Source organism: Doryrhamphus excisus, linkage group LG23 (assembly GCF_037039965.1).
Source record: "Doryrhamphus excisus strain RoL-2023G ecotype Guam linkage group LG23, RoL_Dexc_Guam_v1.1, whole genome shotgun sequence".
In the NCBI taxonomy this organism is placed as follows: Eukaryota; Metazoa; Chordata; class Actinopteri; order Syngnathiformes; family Syngnathidae; genus Doryrhamphus; species Doryrhamphus excisus.
Genome location: NC_136379.1, coordinates 1,309,448 through 1,332,392, shown reverse-complemented (window position 1 = coordinate 1,332,392; position 22,945 = coordinate 1,309,448). Strand labels below are relative to the sequence as shown.

Genomic DNA, 22,945 nt, shown 5'->3' with positions numbered 1-22,945 from the left:
GTCAGTCAATAAACCACATATTTGTCAGCCGGTCGTCACATCAAATACTACTCCCTCTGTTGCACAGAGCACCTGGTTCCAATTAGTTGACGGATCTGAAAGTTCACGAGGTTCAAAATTCATTGTGAAGCCTAAAACCAACAGCAGAGCTTTCCTGTTCAAATTCGGTTCAAACTTTGGTAGCAAACAAATTTTGGTAGCAGATACCCTCAAACGCTGGCGCTTGAAACGCTCTTTGGCTCCATTTTAGGTCATAGAGGTGAGAAACACTACAGTATTAAATTGAAGAAATAACTCAAGGTTCACGGCTGCACGGCGGTTGAGTGGTTAGCGTGCAGCTAGGAGAACTGAGTTTGATTCCATCCTCTGGCATTTCTTTGCGGAGTTTGCATGTTCTCCCCGTGCATGCGTGGGTTTCCTCCGGGTACTCCGGCTTCCTCCCACATTCCAAAAACATGCTAGGTTAATGAATGGTTGTTTGTCTATATGTGCCCTGTGATTGGCTGGCCACCAGTCCAGGGTGTACCCCGCCTCTCGCCCAAAGACAGCTGGGATAGGCTCCAGCATACCCGCGACCCTTGTGAAGATAAGCCGTAGAAAATGAATGAATGAAAAATTAAATGTTGATTCAGTTAGCATCCGTTTTGGTTAAAGTTGGACGTTCTGGAAAGAACTGATGACGCTAACCAAGGTTTCACTGTTCAGTTTAGGTGTAAGATTAAACGTCTATCGCAGTCGAGGAATGGAACTCATTTGGTGAGCTCCAACATGTGACAAGACAATTCAGTGGAAGAAATGTGAAAATATTCCTACAGTCTACAGCAGGGGTCTCAAACACGCGGCCCGCGGGTCAAATGTGGCCCGCAGGACACTAGTTTGAGGCCCCCACCTTGATATGAAAGTTGAATGCGGCCGGCGCAAGTTTGATATGGATGCTGTATGGTATCATGTACCCAGAAAAAATTATTACGTTTGATTCATGTTCATGTTAAAGGTTAAATAACTGTTAATAGTTATCCTCCCTATCCGTGTGGAAGTGGTAAGTTTTTGGCTATTTAAGTTTAAAGGAAATAACTTGAAGGCTACCGTTTAGGTCGCTAGCGCTCTAGTTTGCGAGTTAGCATGTGTCTCAAGACCCTGCAGTTGCGCAATATGTTGTAAATAAAAAGAGTATAAATGTGACTATAGTCGTGTTTTGTCATGTCTACAGGGCTCTAATAATGCTTTGTTCATTTTAATCTGAAAAAAATCATTTGTCTACCCACCAACTATATGTGCTTTCTTAAGTTTTTATTTGCTGTTTATTATTATTATTATTATATTTATTTATTACTGATTGATTTTCTTTATTCTTGATTTGTTTATTTATTTTTCATCTTATTTTGTGCAGAAAAATAAAAAGTAAGATATTTGAGAACAGTGGAATGTTTTATCAGAGCTTTTCTTATAGAAAATCTGAACCAAAGCACTGAAAAAGTTTGCATATTTTTCTGTTTTTAATAAATGCGTGTTTGTTTTTTTTTGGGAAACCTGATGCGGCCCAGCCTTGCCCAGACCCTAGCTCCAGTGGCCCCCAGGTAAATTGAGACCCGTGGTCTTCTGCAAAACCAGTGCTTCTCTATTTCTTGTCATGCCCCCCCCCCCAAAAAAAAATTTTTTTTTCGCTGTCACTTGATATCAAATACCAGAGAAACTGATCACATTTACTCATGTATCTGTACTGTACAGACTGAACTTGAAACTGAAACCAGGAAAATGGAAGAAAATGTGTAGCATACAAGTGTATTCAAGAGTCAAATTGTATTATGAGTACTACAAATTAGTACATGTTGGTTGGTCTGCATTCAAATGAAAGCCTCTCGCTTTGACAGCCAATCACATTGGCCTGCCAACAAACTGCAACTGTAGTCACTCTTCTCCCCTAAATGGAAACTTTGTTTGAGCAAATATTTCTGTGGGAACAGATGAAGCCGACATCTGTACGGTATATTTAACATGGGGAAAAATACCATCACCGTTCGGAAAAATATGTACTCCGGTGATGACATAATCCAACGTCTTCGACTGTGCTGTATTGAAAGGGACTGTCAGCGGGTTCGACTTTGCCAGCGAGGCAGGCAGCGGCAGCGGCAGCCGCGATCCAGGCTGACGGCCGTCTCTCATGGAAGCTCCGGAACTCGCACTTGCTTTGGGTCCTTAGTTCCTATTTCAAGGTTCCCCGCATGGTTGCTTATCACCAAAGCGATTAAGGAATGAAGAGCTCTGTCAGTGATACGACTGGAGCACCCCTCAACCTCCCCTACGCACTTCTTGTCATCAGGCTGCCAAGCTCTCTTAGCGACTCAGGCAGGACGGCTCCAGCAAGCCCGATGGATCCTCAGAGGGATCTTCAACTCCACACTCCAGCTATTACACTTTCCTTCAACTGGTTGACGTTAGCACCAGCTCTTGTAATTCATTAGCAAAGCAATTGTACAACAGGATTGCTGCGGGGCATGCACAAGCGAGCAATAGGCGCAAGAATAAACAACAATCACGCTTTGGCATTAACATGCTAAGGAGATTAAAGAGTGGCGAGGCAAAAAGAAAACAATCAAATTATTACATCGACAGCCTTTGACTGCTGGCGTGTGAAGGGAAATGGAGTGCTCGGGCGAAAAGCACAATTTACCGTCACTCACTGAAAATGTTTGACCTTACATACGGTGTATTTTACTCTAATTTCAAGAGGATTCAAGAAAAAACAGGTCCAGCTGCGGCAGTGCGCATTTGATCAATGGAAGAAGGCCAAAAGAGACCCAACTGAGTCATGTTCTTTCCGGCAACTTGGGAGAATCCTGACCGCGTCAAGCTGTTTACGCCACCGAGGCATTAAAACACACTGCAGTTCTACATTAGGAGACATTTAACGGCCTACCAAGAAGTCGGCTGCAATGAGAACTTTGTGTTTAGTCAGTGGGAAAAAAAAGACTATCGCTTTACAAGAAAAACTGCCAAAGTTCCATGAAAAACAGCTCAGAAACCTTAAAACCGTGTATCCCAAATTCATGACAATTCGGATATAGCTAAAAAAAAATGGAAAAAACATGAGGTTACAAACCAAGTATCTGAAATAGCTTCTAGAACTCTCCATCACTTCCTCTTAAGACAACCTTTCACTTTGAAGACAAATAAATTCTAAAGGGTCGTTTTTAATTGTAGTGTCACTTCCGATCTTGGAATAATAAAAAGGGTTCCCATGCCGAATTGTTCGCTAAATATCTTCCCATCTTGCAGTCGATCTGTCAGTTCCAGCATATAAGTCTATATTACTTTAATAGCACTATTTTGTTTTTTTACATGCTTTTTGGTGTCATATGAACTTTAATGCTAACAAATTATTTGTCCGTGACAGTAGCAACGGTTACATTGATTTTTTTTCGTCTTTCCGGATGGAAGCTTTCTGAATGGCTTTTCTGAAAACAATGGTATACATGGAAAGGAATATTCCTATCTCTTGTCTACATGTGCCGCTATTATCACAGAATACAGAATACCGTAATGAGGTGTATACAAAGGTTCAATTATTTCCGCTTGAGCAAATAAATCGAATTCAAGCGCAATATTTGGCCCTGCATAATGAATTTGGAAATCCAAGGAAATACAGCTGGAATGGGTGCAGATTCTGGAAATTCTAGTAGGCTTTCTGTGCGGGTTATTTTGTGTAGCTGCTCTATAGGAGCCCACAACTCAATACAAAGTGCCAAACATGAGTGTAATAGCTGCACTTTAAGGTTAATTCCAGTTTGTTGTGGTAAGTGTTTATGAAATAGCGTGCTCTTAAAGTAAACGTGACAAGTGTAGTGTTACTGAGAGTATATTGGTGACCTTGTAAAATGACCGCAAGTCACATTGCAAAGACGGAAAATATGACAAAAAAATCTTTCACATTGAAGTAACTGTCACACAAATGTGCTTTTTTTTGTCATTTGTCCACATCACTTGTCTTATTAATCACGGACAGTTGCTTCCGCCAGAGTTTTTGGAAAACAAGTTGTCACTCATCAACCAATTAAAACTGGAGAGATTTTCCCCATGAAAAGCTGCCAAGTCTCCTGACGCCCGCTCTGCATTCAAGCCTTCATTTGTTCTGCGGCACTATCATCCTTTTGCCAGAGATGAAATATTCAAGACTTCTTTTCAAAGAAAGCAACTTTTTAAAAAGCACCACCCCCCCATCTCCACTATCTCCTCTGCACCATTAACTACGAGCTAATAGATGCTGATTGATCACAAAAGATCTTGATGGAGCACTTTCTCCTCGTGTTGGTCGCACAAAAGCACTCTAGATTTCTTCACTGGGTTCTGATTTGGAGAACGAGAGAGTTTGATCATTGTGCACTTGATGCAATTTGGCAAGGAAGCACTTTTTAAGCCCATTTGTACAAGTAATAGCAATGAACTCCGCTGTGAGCTTTGATTACACTGAAAAGAGAGCAGCATTAAGTATTAAGGCAAATAGAAGACGTGAAAATTCAAGTATTTGGTTTGAGAGATCTGCGGCAAGCATATGAACGCCCCTGTGGGAATAAAAGGGTTGTGGGACATCTACTGTAGAGAGAAGCAGTAGGTAGTAAATCAAATGTAATCGGTTAAATTCAAGCATTTCTACTGAGAGACCTGCAGAAAGCATGGCCATTCTTATGGGACAACAAGGCTGTGGGACGTCTAATGTATTTTAACACTGAACAGTGAGAAGCACAAAGTATTAATCCAGTTTAATCTGTAAAATCAAAGGATTTATATGAAGAGACCAAGCATGAACTCTCTTATGGGACAAAAAGGCAACGGGATGTCTTATCCTGGTTAACATTCAAAAGTAAGAAGCAAGCATTTCTATTAAAAAAACATGCAGCAAGCATGAACACCCTTGTGGGACAACAAGGCTGTGGGACGTCTAATGTTGATTAACATTTAACAGTGAAGTATGAAGTGGAATGTAATCTGTTAAATGTAAAGAGACCAAGCATGAACTCTCTTATGGGACAAAAAGGCTGTGGGACGTCGGATGCTGATTAACATTCAGCATGATCAACAATCTGTTAAATTCAAGTATTTCTTAAAATAAAACAACCAGCAAGAGATCAGGAAACAAGACTGTAGAGCGTCTGATGTAGATCAACACTGAACACATGAGATTGAACTAATAATGAAGTCAAATTGAAGCTTTTAATTCAATCACTTCTAATGCAAAACCTGCAGAAAACATGACCACCTTTTGTAGGACAACAACACTGTGGAGCGTCTGATGTAGATCAACACTGAACATGAGACTAATAATAATAATAAAGTCAAATTGAAGCTTTTAATTCAATCACTTGTATTGCAAAACCTGCAGAAAACATGACCACCTTTTGTAGGACAACAAGACTGTGGAGCGTCTGATGTAGATCAACACTGAACACGAGACTAATAATAATGAAGTCAAATTGAAGCTTTTAATTCAATCACTTGTATTGCAAAACCTGCAGAAAACATGACCACCTTTTGTAGGACAACAAGACTGTGGAGCGTCTGATGTAGATCAACACTGAACACATGAACTCTCTTATGGGACGAAAAGGCTGTGGGACGTCGGATGCTGATTAACATTCATTATGTCAAACTGTTAAATTCAAGTACTTCTTAAAATAAAACAACCAGCAAGAGATCAGGAAACAAGACTGTGGAGCGTCTGATGTAGATCAACACTGAACACGAGACTAATAATAATGAAGTCAAATTGAAGCTTTTAATTCAATCACTTCTAATGCAAAACCTGCAGAAAACATGACCACCTTTTGTAGGACAACAACACTGTGGAGCGTCTGATGTAGATCAACACTGAACACGAGAGTAATAATAATTAAGTCAAATTGAAGCTTTTAATTTAATCACTTGTCCTGCAAAACCTGCAGAAAACATGACCACTACTATTGGTAGGACAACAAGGCTGTGGAGCGTCTGATGTAGATCAACACTGAACATGAGACAAATAATAATTAAGTCAAATTGAAGCTTTTAATTCAATCACTTGTACTGCAAAACCTGCAGAAAACATGACCACTACTATTGGTAGGACAACAAGGCTGTGGAGCGTCTGATGTAGATCAACACTGAACATGAGACAAATAATAATTAAGTCAAATTGAAGCTTTTAATTCAATCACTTGTATTGCAAAACCTGCAGAAAACATGACCACTACCATTGGTAGGACAACAAGGCTGTGGGACGTCTAATGTTGATTTACATTAAACTATTGCTAACTTGGTCCTACCAATGGTGGCTAGTTGTGCATAAATGAGTCAGGGATTTGAGCACTAAGCAGACCTTATGGGTGGGACAACGTGTGATAACACTGTGTCACCATGCAGGAAAGCTAAAATCTAAAATTTGCTACATTGAAGAAAAAAAAATCTGAAATATTACTGCACAGAAAATCAAACGTGTTGGAAATGAGCAACATCATGACAGCAGCCATGAAGCCGGGGCAGCTGCTGGGTCCACGCCCGTAAGAGCACAACATATCCACACATGTATGCAAAAGCGTGGGGGTCTGTGTTAGAACTTGAAGCACATGAGCGATCACAAGGTCTACACAAGTCCTGCAGCAAAACAGACATTGTCAGCTACTCGCGTCTAAGCAGAGACCATTAAAAAGAAAAACAACTAAAGTTGTGAAAATCTACCTGTGTACTGCAACAGAAACATTGTCCAAAGAGAGCTCCGACGTGAGGTTGTTCCTTCCCCCTCCTTCCAGTGCTGCAGCCTCCCCACTTGGACCCAATAAATCCCGGGATGGAGACGCGGTTCTTGTCACCCCTACTTTCCGCTCGCTGGACTGCAATGATGACAGCAGCCGCACCGAAGATATATACTATTTATTTATTATTATTATTATTATTATTATGAGTATGGAACCCCCCTCCCTCCTCCTTCTCTCAACACGACGACGTGAGCGGGTTCGCGTCCGTCCACGGGTGTCAACATCCGCGGAGAAAGCGAGCGAGAGAAGTGGAGGACAGACGCAGGGACGGAGGGTCTTCACCGCGATACAAAGCCAGACTAAACTCTCCTCCTCCTCCTCCTCCCGTTCTTCTTCTTCAACTGGATCGGATGTGAGAGAGAGAGAGAGAGAGAGAGAGGATGTGGTTTGCGTGGAAGATGCCGGCCAATGAAGGAGCCACCAAAGAAGAGGGTGGCGTAATAATAAAAAAATAATAATAAACAAAAAAAACAATCCCTTTCAATAAAATACGTCTTCCATGGATGCATCATATAAACCGTCGGGAAAAAAACAACAAAAATCAACATTCAACAACACAAAAAAAAAAACTTTTGACACGCTTTGTTTGAAGTAGGTGTAATACCAAAATCTGCCAATAGGGGGATCAGCAGCATGCAGTTCAATGTTAAACATGCACTGACTGCATCTCTCCTATGTGTTATTCCACATAAATAAGGTTAAATCATGCATTGAGTAGTTATTAAACACTAGTTCTTCTATTTATTCTTCTAATTTCTATATTCTGTACTGTCTTGCACTGAAAATGGAGCTGCTGCAATTTATTGTACTATATGTAAAATGATAATAAAGGGCATTCAGATTCTGATTCTTAAGTCTATTAAACGCTAGTTAAGTCTATTAAATACTATCTTGGTGTTTGTTGTTGTTAATACTACATGGATTTGTACTTCTACAAATTCCATTTCTTATTAAGTGAGGCAGACTTTTTAGGGCATTAATACTGTGCTGGTCGTGGGTGCGAGTACAACTCCGTCTCATGGGCTACGCTGGCCTCGGCTCATTCATTCATTCATTTTCTACCGCTTATTCTCACGAGGTTAGCGGGCGGTGCTGGAGCCTATCCCAGCTGTCTTCAGGCGAGAGGCGGGGTACACCCTGGACTGGTGGCCAGCCAATCACAGGGCACATATAGACAAACAACCATTCACACTCACATTCATACCGATGGACAATTTGGAGTGGCTAATTAACCTAGCATGTTTTTGGAATGTGGGAGGAAACCGGAGTACCCGGAGAAAACCCACGCATGCACGGGGAGAACATGCAAACTCCACACAGAGATGGAATTGAACCCGGGTCACGTAGCTGTGAGGCCTTCGCGCTAGCTAACCAGCCAGGCCTCGGCTCACATAATACACAATACAATACATTCATGTCATGGCAAGGTTTCCGATGCAATTAATTCCCTACGCATACAAACGTGGTCCTGGGCGAGCGGGTGTCCTGTGGGTTCCACTTTTGGATTGTTGAGTCTTTGGATTTAATCTATTTTACAAATTGTGTTTGTTATCATTAAAAATGGAGCGGTTGCATTACAATGAGCGTGGGCACGGAATCGTGCCGGGCGCTAGACTCTTCCAAACGTGCCAAAAGAAGGGAATCGTGCGCTCACGCGAGCCAAACATACCGTGCTTTAGGTGCTACGTGGGCCCAAGCCGTGTACGGCTGGCTTGGTGCAAGTAGACCCACACATTGACACCTTTGGCCAACTGGGGAGCCAAATTAGCAGATTATTAGCTCAATGCATGTTTTTGGAATGTGGGTGGAGGATGGAGTCGATGAAGAAAACCCACACACGCACGGGTAGAACATGCACACTCCACACAGAGACGTTTCCTGAAAGAGTCAAGTCTGGTGCGCTAACTACTTGGCCACCATGTGGCCCATCAGACATATTGTTGCTACTAAACAACGCCTCTGCTTTCTTTGTGTTTTCATCTTTTTAACTCCAGTGTTTCCTCAGGGGGGGTCCTCCACACTGGGGGCTGTGTCGGGTCTGCTGAGGGGGTGCCATCCTTGGGTCCCTTTGACCCGGCCGGCTGGGGGTTCCTCCCTTTAATGTGGGGGTCCGCCCGTGTGTCGGAGTCGGGGGGCCCGGGTGCTGGTCCCCCGATGGACGGCCCCAAAAGTGGCGTTTCCTTGTTCCTCATTGCCATGCCATGTCTCCCTACTGTGTGTGATTGTGTGTGTGTGTGTTGTGGGTGTGTTGTAAAAAGTTGCAAAACTGAGGCATCCACTGGTAGCAATAGTTGCCCTGTGTTTGTGTATTGTTTACCTGTAGTGTGTTAAGTTGCTGTGTGATGCATAGAGAGTAGACTTTGTTGATTAGTTAGTCACTTGGTTGAAACTCTTGATTCAGCCCAGCCTGACCCAGGTACCAAATTCTTTGGGGTCTCAACAATTTTGGTGTGAACACAAACAAGAAAAAAAAGTGTTGTTCAAGCACTTTTATAGACACAAGATGTGTACATGTGTGTGACTAAATGACATTGTGCGCTGCTGTCAGCTTGAATCATTTATTTATTGAACTGATTATCTACCTGAAGGGCTGATTTCAGCATAGACTTGGTCACCTGATCAATGAAAATACCTAAAATCCAAGTTAGGAGTTAAAATCCAACGGCAGTGACTGCAAACACAAACAGCCGCACACACACACACACACACACACACACACACACACACAGACAAACAATAAAATACAAATTCATCCAGTCAGGTCTTTTCTAAACTATGTGTGTGTTTTTACTGCTGCAATTTCCACAACGGAAAACTGCACAAAAATGCTGTTTCACTGACTGAGACAAATCAGGAAATGTGCTTGACAAACAAAATTTGCGAGAGATCGCCAGTTAACAAAAAGGAAAATGGGTTTGGAAAATTGCAATGCAGACAAAAAAAAAAAGTAGCCTCATGCATTGAAAATAAGTAGTTGACCAGTTTTGACATGGAAATATAAAATAAGAAGAGGCCTGATTTAACTTTTAACCTCAGCTACTTTAATCACGACTACTGACCGTTGTAGCGTAAAAACTGCAATTCCCTCAGAAGGCCATTGCAGAGCAAGAAGCCAAATGAAACGAGGGTTACATTGCCTGCGAATGCATCACAGCCCATGTCAATGATTTCTCCGTGAAACTCACATTTGATCTTGCAGAAAAAGTCCAATATTACAGAAGCTTTCGTTTGGGGTGATACTTTTAGCTTTGTTTGACAGGAAGCCAAAATGAAAGGAAATTTTTTGCTCATTCTGCAAAATCTAAAAAGTTTTAGATGCTGGTTATTGTGTGTCGCTGCTCTATAGGGGACCACAACTCAATACAAATGGTTGGAAAAATTAGCACAATAAGTCCCCTTTAAGGATGGAAGAGGATTTACAAGTTCTGGCTTTCCCTTGGCGCTAATGCTACTAGCCATGACCTCCACTTCTAAAGGCTGGGCTGCACCGTGTTCATTTATGGAGTGGACCGGTGTTTACCGTATTTTCGCCACTATATTGCGCAATTATAGGTCTTTAATTTTCTCAAAAATCAACAATGCGCCTCATGTGTCCTTATGTCAGTACCAAAATCTGTAAAAATGTTGTGCTGTTGTGGTAAGCGCTCCACTTGATTTCATCGTACGTACGTACGCTGGCAGTGACAAAACAATCCGACAATATGAGGTAATGCATACGGTACGTACAACACTGCCACAAATTCCCCCGCTATTGTGAAAAAATGAATGAAGAGCTAGCCATCATTCCAGGAGCATGAACAAAAAACTCTTGGTGTAAACACAGCGACATTCGCCGGGCGAGTTACGTCAGTATCTGTGAATGGATTGTGGATACTTCGGCTAACTTATCCGCTTAACTGTTATCCGAATTGTGGCGAAAGCTGATATAATTGCTGAACAACCATCTTAAACTGTATTATGGAAAGCAGGAAGTGAACAAATGTAACATTTACTGATTGTAAAAGTACCAGATGGAGGGGTAGGATTTAATAAGCTTTGCTTCTTCCTACTCCTTTTGGACATGTGGAACTGGGAACTGATTATGTGATGCATTCAATTGTAATCTGATGCATGTTCAAATGAAATAAAACCATTACCATTATCATTACCACCTGGCAACGAGATTGACTCTGACAATGATGAGAGGGAACCCGGCATGTTTGATGGCAAACTTCCCCAGGTGTTCAATTCAGATACAGAAAATGAGGACTTTTATGGATTTATGGGAGAAGATTCTAGAATAAATTTCAACTAAACTCACTATTTTGCTTCCGTTGCCTTTTTTTATGTAGACCATGTACTGCTCAGGGGTTAGCACATACACTAGTTCACCCCGGAACTATTAAAGTTGATGGTGGTGCCACCAGACTGGGTCAGGCAGTAGCAAGAACCTCTCCTTTTGCTGCAGATACATGTGTGAGTTGCAGAAAATACTGTATTTTCACTTCTTGTTCCTTACTTTTTTTTTATTTTTTATTTTTTTTTGGGGGGGGGGGGATATATGAAACATTACAGTTTATTTCTTACATTAATCAAAATATAACTTTCCATTATTTACATTTGTATTCTACTATCTGATCACAAGCCCAAAAGGAGTAGGCTGAAGCAAAAGCTTATAAATGCCTACCCCTTTTTGCAAGATATATTCATGTTCATGCCACTGTCTTTTTTTCCCCTCTTATTATTATCATTGTAATATTATTATTGTTATTATCACTATTGTTATAATCTTTATCATTATTACCATTATTATTGTTATTATTATCACCATTATTATAATCATCATTAATATTACCATTTTCATCATTATAGTTGTAACAATTTTTTTTATTTTTTTTAATTTAATTTTATTTATATTCATATATTGGAGTTGCCAATTAACCTAGCATGTTTTTGGAATGTGGGAGGAAACCGGAGTACCCGGAGAAAACCCACAAATGCACGGGGAGAACATGCAAACTCCACACAGAGATGCATATTTGATTTATATTTTATATATAAATATATTTTATTTATTTTATTATTTTACTGAATGTATACTGTGTGGGAAACCAGTAGGCCTTCCGCATCGTCCAGTGTAGTGTGTAGTGATACCCCTCCTGGCCCTCCTTCCTGCCATTCATAAATCACCAGGTTCAGGCATAGTCTTATGCAAAGTCAAAGGGAAAGAGGGGGTCAAACCACTTGCTGAACGGCAAAGCTAACCCCCTTCGTCATGCCGCTGAGACAACCTATTGAATCCATCCGGTGTGCATTCTTGAAAAGATTTCACAGGAAGCCCACACTCTTGTAAATATACCGTACACACACCAACAGCCACGGAATCAAAGCCAGTGTTTCTGGGCTTAAACTGTTATTCCATGCTATGTTACCGACAGAATGCCTTGGAAACACTTCAGACGCATCGCGACACAACGTGGGGGACCCCGTCTGACACATTTGGACCGCAGCCTCGAAGGATGATGGTTTTTTTGGCTGGACGATGGTGTATTATCTGCCTGCCGTTGAAGAGATTAACAGGGGAAACGAGAAACACACACTTCAAGTTAGAGCGTTAACGAAGCTTCATCAGGCTGGGGTTATTTATTATCTGCTTTAAAGATATGTCTAAGACAAAAAATGCAAAGCCGACAACTGGTGGCGTGTGTGTTTTAATCAGAAAAGGCTCGTCATAAATAAAAGGCTATGTTTTGCAGCAGGAAAATTCAATTACCCCTGTCAGCCAGCAGTAATGAGTAACAGCCAGTGCATGCACTCATTCAATTCCAGTGGCCCCCGGGAACCAATGTCTGGATTTTGTTTTAACAACGCCATCTCTCTCTCTCTCTCGCTCTCGCTCTCGCTCTCTCTCTCTCTCTCTCTCTCTCGCCCTCTTTCTGGCCTGTTAAGTGTAGCAAAAACAGTCAAATACAACACTAATTTGACTCTGTGTGCCTCCGCAGATGAAAGCTTGCTTTTATGGTTCATCTGTGTGTCTGGTGGTGGTACCACCATCCGCTACCCCCCCCCCCCCCTTCTTTTATCATATGTCAAATATAGCACCTGGCTTGAAAGCAGGGTTGATACGCTGATGTCAGCATTTTTTTTTTTAAAAAAAAGGGGGAATAAACAAAAACAAAAGATGCTTCAGAGCTTTGTGATACATTAACACTTTACACTTGCATGGTTCTACTCTGAAAAGGAGTAGGAAGAAGAAGAGCTTATTCAATCCTACCCCCAAGTGACTAATTCTATCCTGGCTGCTCAGTACAACATGGCTAAAGTGACAATAGACCGCTTTTTCCTCACGAGGGTCGCGTGCCTATTTCAGCTGTCTTGGGGCGAGAGGCGGGGTACAACCTGGACTGATCGCCAGCCAATCCCAGGGCACATATAGACAAACAACCATTCACACTCACATTCATACCTATGGACAATTTGGAGTGGCTAATTAACCTAGCATGTTTTTGGAATGTGGGAGGAAACCGGAGTACCCGGAGAAAACCCACGCATGCAAACTCCACACAGAGATGGCCGAGGGTGGAATTGAACCCTGGTATCCTAGCTGTGAGGTCTGCGTGCTAACCACTAGGCCGCCGTGCAGACAATTGTAATTCCAGAAGAGTCAGTTGTGTTCCGTCTCCAAATGAAGTCGTCTCATATCACAGGCACGCATCATCAGAGTAGTTTTACTAGATTGCAGTTAGCTAATTTTTACACTTTTATGACTGCTAAGACGTTAAAACCCAAGATGCATTAAAAATGGGTTACTTTATTGGTTTATTATTTTGTGCAGTTTTATTATAGCAATAATGTTCACTTTTTTACACTTGTATGAAAGACAATATGAATGTTGCTACTTAAAATATTGCCGACTTGTCTTGTTTTATGAACTGCGTTCTACAACCCGCTACTGTATAAAAAAATATGCACTTCAGATGTCCATATTTTGTATAAATGTCTTCCCTTTTGATTCATGTGATTAAGTTCATTATGACATTTTACAGAGCTGTTAGAAATGAGAATTAATTAAGTATTAATTAACTAAGTATCTATCAATCACTATATATTTTACACGTAACAGTCCACCTGGTATTATTGTATCTGTAAAATTGTCATGCAATCTGCTATTATTATTTATTATTTTATATTTATATTTAAATATTTTAAAAATAATTAAATATTATAATAATTACAATAAAATAAAAATAAGAATTATATTATTATTATGTAAAATATGCAAATATAACAATAATATTATATATAATTAATATAATAATTGGCATTAATATAATAATTATAATAATCATAATAGTTCTAATAATATTAGAATGATCTAATAATCTAAGAATAATCTAATAAATCTAATAATACTAATAATTATTATTATTATTATTATTATGTGATTGTGTCCCTTTTTTCAGGAGCACTTTGTAAACAACAGACCATGTCAAAAAACGAAATTGATAAAACCATCAAAAGGTTGGCTCAGGCCATGATGCCAGGTTGTATGTTGAGTTTAAATGAAATACTTTGGAAAGATTGGGCGGGCCGTATTCAAACACTTGGCGGGCCGGATGTGGCCCCCGGGCCGTAGTTTGCCCACCCCTGGTATAGACCGATCCACCGATCATGCCACAGAAAACGTCTCACTGGAGTGCCTTTTTTGACAGGTGTGGCATTTCGGCGGCGAACACTTGACTCTGGAGTATGGTAAGATTTCGAGGCTGGCGATGGGATCATCCGTCAGGCCCCGGTCCCAACCCACTGTACTTGCAAGTGTGTGCAAAATTTGGGCACGAGTACCGCCTTAGTAGAGCTTTGGGAGGATGCAGGCAGTATGTACTTTTAGTGCAGGAGGCACTTTCATTGTGTGCGAGGCTGCGCTGGGCTACAGACGACATCAGGAATCAAGGTTACACTGTAGTTCCCACATGAAAACAGAATCATACATCCATTTGACCCACTTTGGTCTTATTGGACGCTTAATACGTTTGTTGCTTTAACAGGCAAAAGCTCTCATTTGAATGAATAATTCAGAATGAATTACTGCATATTACATGGAAGCATGGCCTCATCTTTGACTACCATGCTTAAATTTTAAGAGGGCAACGATCATGTACTTTATTCATTTCCTTTTTTCACCAGAGGATTTATCCTACTTGCCTTTTAAGAAGGAGTCATCTGCCAAATGACATCGGTTAGACTTGACTTAAGTATGGAAGACACGGCGCTGTGTCAATATCATCGTTCTTGCGAAACAATGATGATATTTAGGACAACGGTCGTCTAAAACCAACTGCCGTGTTATTGTCCATTTTAAGATGAATGAATACTCAAGTTAAAAATGTCACTGGCTCCATGAAGAAAAGCACCCATGCATCAAGGAGTGCCTTTTGGGTTCCTGCGTGTTCTACATTTGACCTCTTCCTTATAGCGCCCCCCCCCCCCTGCATGCTGACGGATGATAAACAGAGAAAGGTTGAGGTGACTCCCCAGCTTAAGTCACATCTGATTAAAAGAGCTTTGTCGTGTCCGGCATAGCGGCCAACTACTCGATCTGAGGTGAAATTTAACGAGTCGTGCGACACTAACAAGGCATCGTAAAACATAACTAGTAGCTAATGTGTTTTCAACTGCGGCACCGTGTTTGCCATACTTATTTTACGACGTGAGACGGAGAGAGGAGGAAACTTTCCAACTATGGTGGCGGCAGCATCTGTTCTGGGAAACATGGATTAGACCAAATCCAAAAGGAGGCCAGCCCTGTTTAGAGGAGGTCTTCTTCTCCCTGAGCATGAATATTGATGAAAATGGCTCTCAAACACCTTGAGTGCTAAACAACTGTTAACCCTTGCGATGTTGCATCGCTGCCCCTTGGACGGTCGACAGCCAGCGTTGTCACGGGATATTGCAGCATTATTAAGCTGTATTCAAAGCTGCCATACAAACAAAGGGGAACGACTAGCAAGCACTAAGGCACCAAACCGTCCAAGCAATCTAGTCGTTTTTGCTTGATAACCAAATACGACCATCTGGTCATCAGCTGTTGAGAGCAGGACTGGAAGGCCAGAAGTATGGCCATTGAAGTCGCGTGCAGAGGATTTTGATTATTTCTCCATAGGAAATGATGTACTGTCCATAAGAATAACCAATTCCAATGTCATTGGAATTTTACTTTTTAAGTATGTTTTACTTAACTTATTCATCTGCAGATTCATAAATTAAGTAAAACATATTTAAAGTATGAAAGTTAAAAAAGTAGTAAAAACGCAGAAATCAGAAAAAAAGTTGCATATATCTGATCCACATTTTTTTCACTTCTGATTCCGAGACCAGAATGTGATTATCCACCGATATCACCTCGTACATCGGTACGGGACAAAAAACTACAAAATGTAAAAAATTCAACAAAAAACAAAACAAAAAAAAACCCTTAAACTGTATTATGGAAAGCAGGAAGTGAACAAATGTAACAGTTATTGATTGTAAAAGTACCAGATGGAGGGGTAGGATTTAATAAGTTTTGCTTCTTCCTACTCCTTTTGGACATGTGGAACTGTGAACTGATTATGTGATGCATTCAATTGTAATCTGATGCATATTCAAATGAAATAAAACCATTATCATTACCACCTAGATTGACTCTGACAATGATGAGAGGGAACCCGGCATGTTTGATGGCAAACTTCCCCAGGTGTTCAATTCAGATACAGAAGATGAGGACTTTGATGGATTTGTGGGAGACGATTCTAGAATAAATTTCAACTAAACTCACTATTTTGCTTCCGTTGCCTTTTTTTTTTATGTAGACCATGTACTGCATAGGGGTTAGCAGATACACACCAGATACGTGTGTGAGTTGCAGAAAATACAGTATTTTCACTTCTTGTTCCTTACGGGACACAAAATTACAAAAGTAAAAAAATTCAACAAAAAACAAACAAAAAAAACCTTAAACTGTATTATGGAAAGCAGGAAGTGAACAAATGTAACAGTTAGTGATTGTAAAAGTACCAGATGGAGGGGTAGGATTTAATAAGCTTTGCTTCTTCCTACTCCTTTTGGACATGTGGAACTGGGAACTGATTATGTGATGCATTCAATTGTAATCTGATGTATGTTCAAATGAAATAAAACCATTACCATTACCATTAGCATTACTATTACCATTGCCTGCTACTATAAGAACAGTCTCCGCCCTGGCGGCTCAGTACAATATGGTTACAGTGACAAAAACAGTAATAAAAGAAAAGTTAGGCTTCTTTAGTTAGGTGATGACACAACTTATTATTTTAAGTTTTGCTAGCAGTAGAGCGGTTAACTTATTTTTACACTTGAATGAAACGCTGACTTAAAACGCTGCCTAAGTTACCTAAATTATTTGTATTTCCATTATTTACCACAAGGAAGTGACAAAACCCCACCTGACAACATCATTCCGCCCAATACGACTGGCCGAGAAAAAGGAGTTCAGAACATTCGTACAGAAAATCTTCCATCCCAAGTCGGCATACAAATGAAGCTGTAATTGGTAAGAAGAGAAAGCTCCACCATCTCCACTTATCTCGTAGACAGACCTGAGATGAATACAAAAATGCGGTGCGTTCACCAGAGGAGGAAAGAAAAGTGACAGGCAGATAATTAAAGCTGACCCACCGAAGGCAAACAGAGAGGAAAGTGTATGGTATAAAAAAAAAATAAATAATGCGAGAAGAAAGCGCGAGCGGAGCAGACAAGCAGGGAGGAGAAGGAGGAGGAGGAGGAGGAGAAAAGGCCAAGTGTATCAGGCTGAGCTCTCATTATCACCAGCATATTGTGCTGCGTAAGAGTAATGGCAGAGGACGCAGCCATTTCACAGCCACCAACAAAAAAATAAAAGGCCAGCTTTTATAGCCTTGCTCCTCATTTTTTAAACTGTCCTGCAGTGTTGGAGCCGTTTTTGTTTCTTCTTGAAGCACAATTCATGTCGAGTAGAGAGAACCCATGCTCAAAGGCGACAAAGCAACCACTGCGAGATGGCACTACTCTTTCCTCTCTTACCGTGGAGGACAAAAATGTTTTGCAGATGGTTGAATATTTATCCCTTTTAAAGGGAAAAATATTTGTTTAAACTTGAAACCTGGAATATTTGTTATCATTATCATTTTTTGCAAGTAAATTGAGGGAGAAAAAAACAGTATCGGCCACAAATATCGGCACATTCGAAATCGACCATAAATATCAGCCCAAGCGAAATCAGCAATCGGCTAAGGGTGATGGAAAAAAATCGGTATCAGCCCGAAGAAAACCATATCGGTCGTTCCCTAATTAACACGCATGTTAATATTTTGGTTCTTTGCGTTGAATTGTATTTCGGGTGTTCTAAGAATTCATGAGAACATTCATTCACGTGAGCCCCACTCTCGCCCACATCCGCACGAGCATGCTAAACTAACCAGCTAACCAACTTCTGCCGGTATTCCTCGCCATTTCAAACTGTTTAGGGGGCTGTTTACCGGGGGCAGTTTACCGGGGAAGTACCCCCCCCACACACACACAGCCCACACGAACGTTCCTTCTACTCATGATGACAACGTTCATTCACGTTATGTCCATTTCCATCCATCTTCTATGCCGCTTATCCTCACAAGGGTCACTATTATGCTGGAGCCTATCCCAGCTGTCTTCAGGCGAGAGACACCACCCTGGACTGGTGGCCAGCCAATCACAGGGCACATATAGACAAACAACCATTCACACTCACATTCATACCTACGGATTAATTGGCCACTCCAAATTGTCCATAGGTATGAATGTGAGTGTGAATGGTTGTTTGTCTATATGTGCCCTGTGATTGGCTGGCCACCAGTCCAGGGTGTACCCCGCCACTTGCCCGGAGACAGTTGGGATAGGCTCCGGCACCCCCGCGACCCTCGTGAGGAGAACATGCAAACTCCAAAAAATTAAAAATTAAACTAGATTAGGAAAGCAGGAAGTGAACAAATGTAACAGTTAGTGATTGTAAAAGTATCAGATGGAGGGGTAGGATTTAATAAGCTTTGCTTCTTCCTACTCCTTTTGGACATGTGGAACTGGGAACTGATTATGTGATGCATTCAATTGTAATCTGATGCATGTTCAAATGAAATAAAACCATTACCATTACCATTACCATTATTTTGACCCAGCATATTTCAACTCATCTACTGGGTTAAAATGAACTAACCCAATGTTGGGCTTATAAGTGATTCATTTTCAACCCAGACTTTTTTTTTTTAGTAAATACGTACCTCCGCCCCACGCTGTTGAGGAAGAGCGCTTGAAACATTGAATTTGACATATTTCGGTATATCTTTGACATCACAAACATATTTTGAAGTACAAATACATACAGTTCAAAAGTGAATAGCAAATAAGCAACAATACACCATATAGTATACATTTATCAAAATACAGTAGATATCCAAGCAGTGCAAGGTGATGACTGCCCAGCAGCTTGGATCAGCAAAGCTCCAATCAGATGACTCCAGACTGTTGACTATGTCAACATGGCGGCCCCGTCACTCATGAAAGGAGCGCAGTTTTCCCTCAAAGCTAAGCCGCAGCGCAAACATCCCCCACACCGTCGCCTCTTACCTGTGACTCTGCTGGCTCTGTAGTCTTTGTACATGGCAGACACACCACCCTCTTGTTGGATTCCAGCTTCTTTGGCTTGCTTCTAAAAAAGACAACAAATGTCTGATGAGTCGCTGTTTGCTCAGCTCATAGAAGACGCCACCGAGATAGGCGCCCGACTCTGCAACACAGTGTATACATCCCGAGAGTCACGGCGAAGACGCCCGACTGTCACAATAAAAAGGGCTTTGCCTTGTGAGAAGACAAAAGAAAATATAATTCATCGGCTTCTCCAAAAGGCACGACCTCCCTTGCTATGTGGAGCAGAAGCTCATCCGAGGCCCCCACTGACGGTGCTATTAGCACTCCAAGCTGAGTGGGGGTCAGTGAAGGGAAAATACAAAACCGTCTGGCACAAGAATACTGTAATGCATTTCATTCCACCAAGAGGGCCCCAAAGGGTGACATGATGACTGCGGTAATTGGCTTTCTCTGGCTATGATAATCTGCATCAGTCATAGCATGCCAACACAGTTCTCAGGCCACTAAGAAGGTCGCAGTGATCCTCAGACCTCGTCCCACTCTGCCGGCAGCAGGCCCACGACTGGTACTGAAAAAATGAATTAACATGCACAAAGCAAGCGCACACCGCTTTATACCAGCCGCAAAGGTCCCGCTTTAGACTATTTTTCACCATTTTAAATACGTCTCAGAAGGTCCCGCAAAACCGTGCAGGACAAAATCTACCCTTGAAGCAGGAATTTAGACAATTTAAGTTCTTTTAGTAAACCCTACTGGGAACAAAGTTTTGTGTGTCTGTAGTTGAAATGCTAATGTTTGTCGCATTAGCATTAGCAGAGTCTCCAAGAAGCGGGATTTTGTACATAACGCACTTTTTCCATAATCAAAGTTGGATTTTTATACGCCTCACCTTTTGTATGATTTGGTTTTCCTCACAATTAGTCAAAATTGAATTTGTTTCCATACAGGATTAAACTCGTTTGAGATGAAATTGAGTGCCCAACCAAATGTGTTGGTGACTAACAGTCTGTGCAGTCGCAAAATAAACAGCCATGGGGCCAAATAAAGTGCCAGAAATACAGGGCTCGACAATAACGATGTACAAGGCAAGTTAAACCAAAATTGGGGTAAGTAAATCCAATCAGTGATATTCCCGTCGGGCAAATGCACTTTGGCATGCCATACTGCCAAGAGTTTTTTTTAAAAGCGGTTCTTGTTGGGTGTTGGTAAAACACGGACTGCATAATTCCGGTCATAATTTGCAAACCAATCCTTGCAAATCTTGAAATGGACCAATCAGAATCGTTTATTTAGACCGCTGTCCGCAGTCCACGTTTTACCCACACCCGTTCTTGTTCGCGATCAACCAATAACCGATCGTTTGACTACGAAAACATCTATCATGGCGTCCCTGCCAACATGGTCTAATTCTTCAAAAACTCATTTTTGACTCATGTAATTTATTATTTAATAAGAACAATGTTTATTCAATCAGGAATGTACTTTTATTTATCAAAGCAAAGTGCCTAGAAGTCTCCTGACAATCCAGATTTCCATGCAACGTCATGATCTATGTAGGAAAACAACCACAAGAAATGATAATCATTTCTTTATTTGAGATTCTCATGTGATGCCACAAAAAATGAGATGATATCATTATGGCAGTCTTTTCATTTTACATGGGGCAAGTTGGGGCAAGTAGTTCTCACCTTAAGGATTCCCCATGGGCAAGTCATTTTTCTTTTTAATGTAGAGCCCTGAAATGTGGTCAAAAAGTTTAGAAACACTATAGAATTTGATCCCGCCAGGATGTACAGGAAGTCGGCATTGACAATGAGTTGGGAAAAATTGTGTCTGGTTGCGTCAACTCTTTTTCAACCAATTCCATTTTTGTATCCAGTTGAGGAGGAACTCAAACAAGATACGAATACAAGACATTTAAATAAAACAGTACAGGAAGAAGGCAAAACCACTACCACATACACTTTCACACGTTCATCTCTCCCTATAACAAAGGTATTAAATAAGATCAGCTTCTTCCTACTCTTGTTGAAATGACTCAGTGTAAACGTGATGTTCTGCATTGTAACTGTTAAGCATGTCTGCATGTATTTGAGCACATTACTCATCTTGATGAATGGACGAGGCAGGACACCCATGTCATGCTGTGATGAGAGGAGCAGGAGCACCCACCCCCCCCACTCTGTTAGAAGAGGCTTGTCGGAGAGTCAAGCGGCCCCTCTAGTGATGGAGTGAAATAGCACCCCATCACGGCTCCCAGTAGGCCCATTCATCTTCAGTCTCCACAGCGCGGACTGCGAGAACTCAAGGAACTCTGCGGTGTCGGATTAATCATACCAACTTCACAAGAACCCATCTGAAGACTTAAGAGGCGGCTCTTGTATACCTGTTCTTCAAAGTACCGCTCCCTTTGCCTGCATCGTCACCGTGACAGAGTGACTTATCGCCCACACAAGGGTAAAGAAAAGAGGGCTGGCTGTTCCTTCTTAAGCATATTCCCAATATGTTTATTCTCCTGCATCATACATATGATTACATATAGACTTGCATACTTTGTATTGTACATGTACGCGATAAGAGCCAAAACCATTGCAGGGTGCAGGAAATGGTAATGGTAATGGTTTTATTTCATTTGAACATGCATCAGATTACAATTGAATGCATCACATAATCAGTTCACAGTTCCACATGTCCAAAAGGAGTAGGAAGAAGCAAAGCTTATTAAATCCTACCCCTCCATCTGGTACTTTTACAATCACTAACTGTTACATTTGTTCACTTCCTGCTTTCCTAATATAGTTTAAGGTTTTTTTTCTTGCTTTTTTTTCGATTTTTTATTTTAATTTTTTTTCGCACATACCGAAGTACGAGGTGATCTGACATCAGATTACAATTGAATGCCTCCCATAATCAGTTCCCAGTTCCACATGTCCAAAAGGAGTAGGAAGAAGCAAAGCTTATTAAATCCTACCCCTCCATCTGGTACTTTTACAATCACTAACTGTTACATTTGTTCACTTCCTGCTTTCCTAATATAGTCTAAGAGTTTTTTTTAGTTTTTATTATTTTGTATTTTTATTGATTAAATCAAAGTGGAGAAGCAATTGCAACAATAGCAAGCAATATATTGTATTTATGTATAATTAATTCATGACCCATTGCATAATATACAATTTATCATGCATTTATTTATACATTATGCTGTAGTGTTTCATGATACTTACTTTATTAATACATTTTTTTAAGCCCGTAATCATTGTAAAAAAAAAAAAACAACCTTAAACTGTACTATGGAAAGCAGGAAGTGAACAAATGTAACAGTTACTGATTGTAAAAGTACCAGATGGAGGGGTAGGATTTAATAAGCTTTGCTTCTTCCTACTCCTTTTGGACATGTGGAACTGTGAACTGATTATGGGATGCATTCAATTGTAATCTGATGCATGTTCCAATGAAATAAAACCATTAGCATTAATTTATTTATTTATATATCATCATATATA

At 40.8% G+C, this 22,945-nt stretch overlaps 1 protein-coding gene across 4 annotated transcripts in view; it reads right to left on the bottom strand.

Moving 5' to 3' along the window:
* enox2 (ecto-NOX disulfide-thiol exchanger 2) overlaps positions 1 to 22,945 on the bottom strand; it is a 220,225-nt gene that overhangs the window by 140,204 nt on the left and 57,076 nt on the right. For 3 of the 4 annotated variants that reach the window (XM_078788495.1, XM_078788496.1, XM_058076578.2), the window contains one exon: positions 19,422 to 19,503. In XM_078788495.1, coding sequence (XP_078644621.1) covers positions 19,422 to 19,503 — 82 coding nt within the window. Of the gene's footprint in view, positions 1 to 6,708; positions 7,344 to 19,421; positions 19,504 to 22,945 lie in introns of those variants that run through there. The other variant, XM_058076579.2, reaches the window with a different exon arrangement.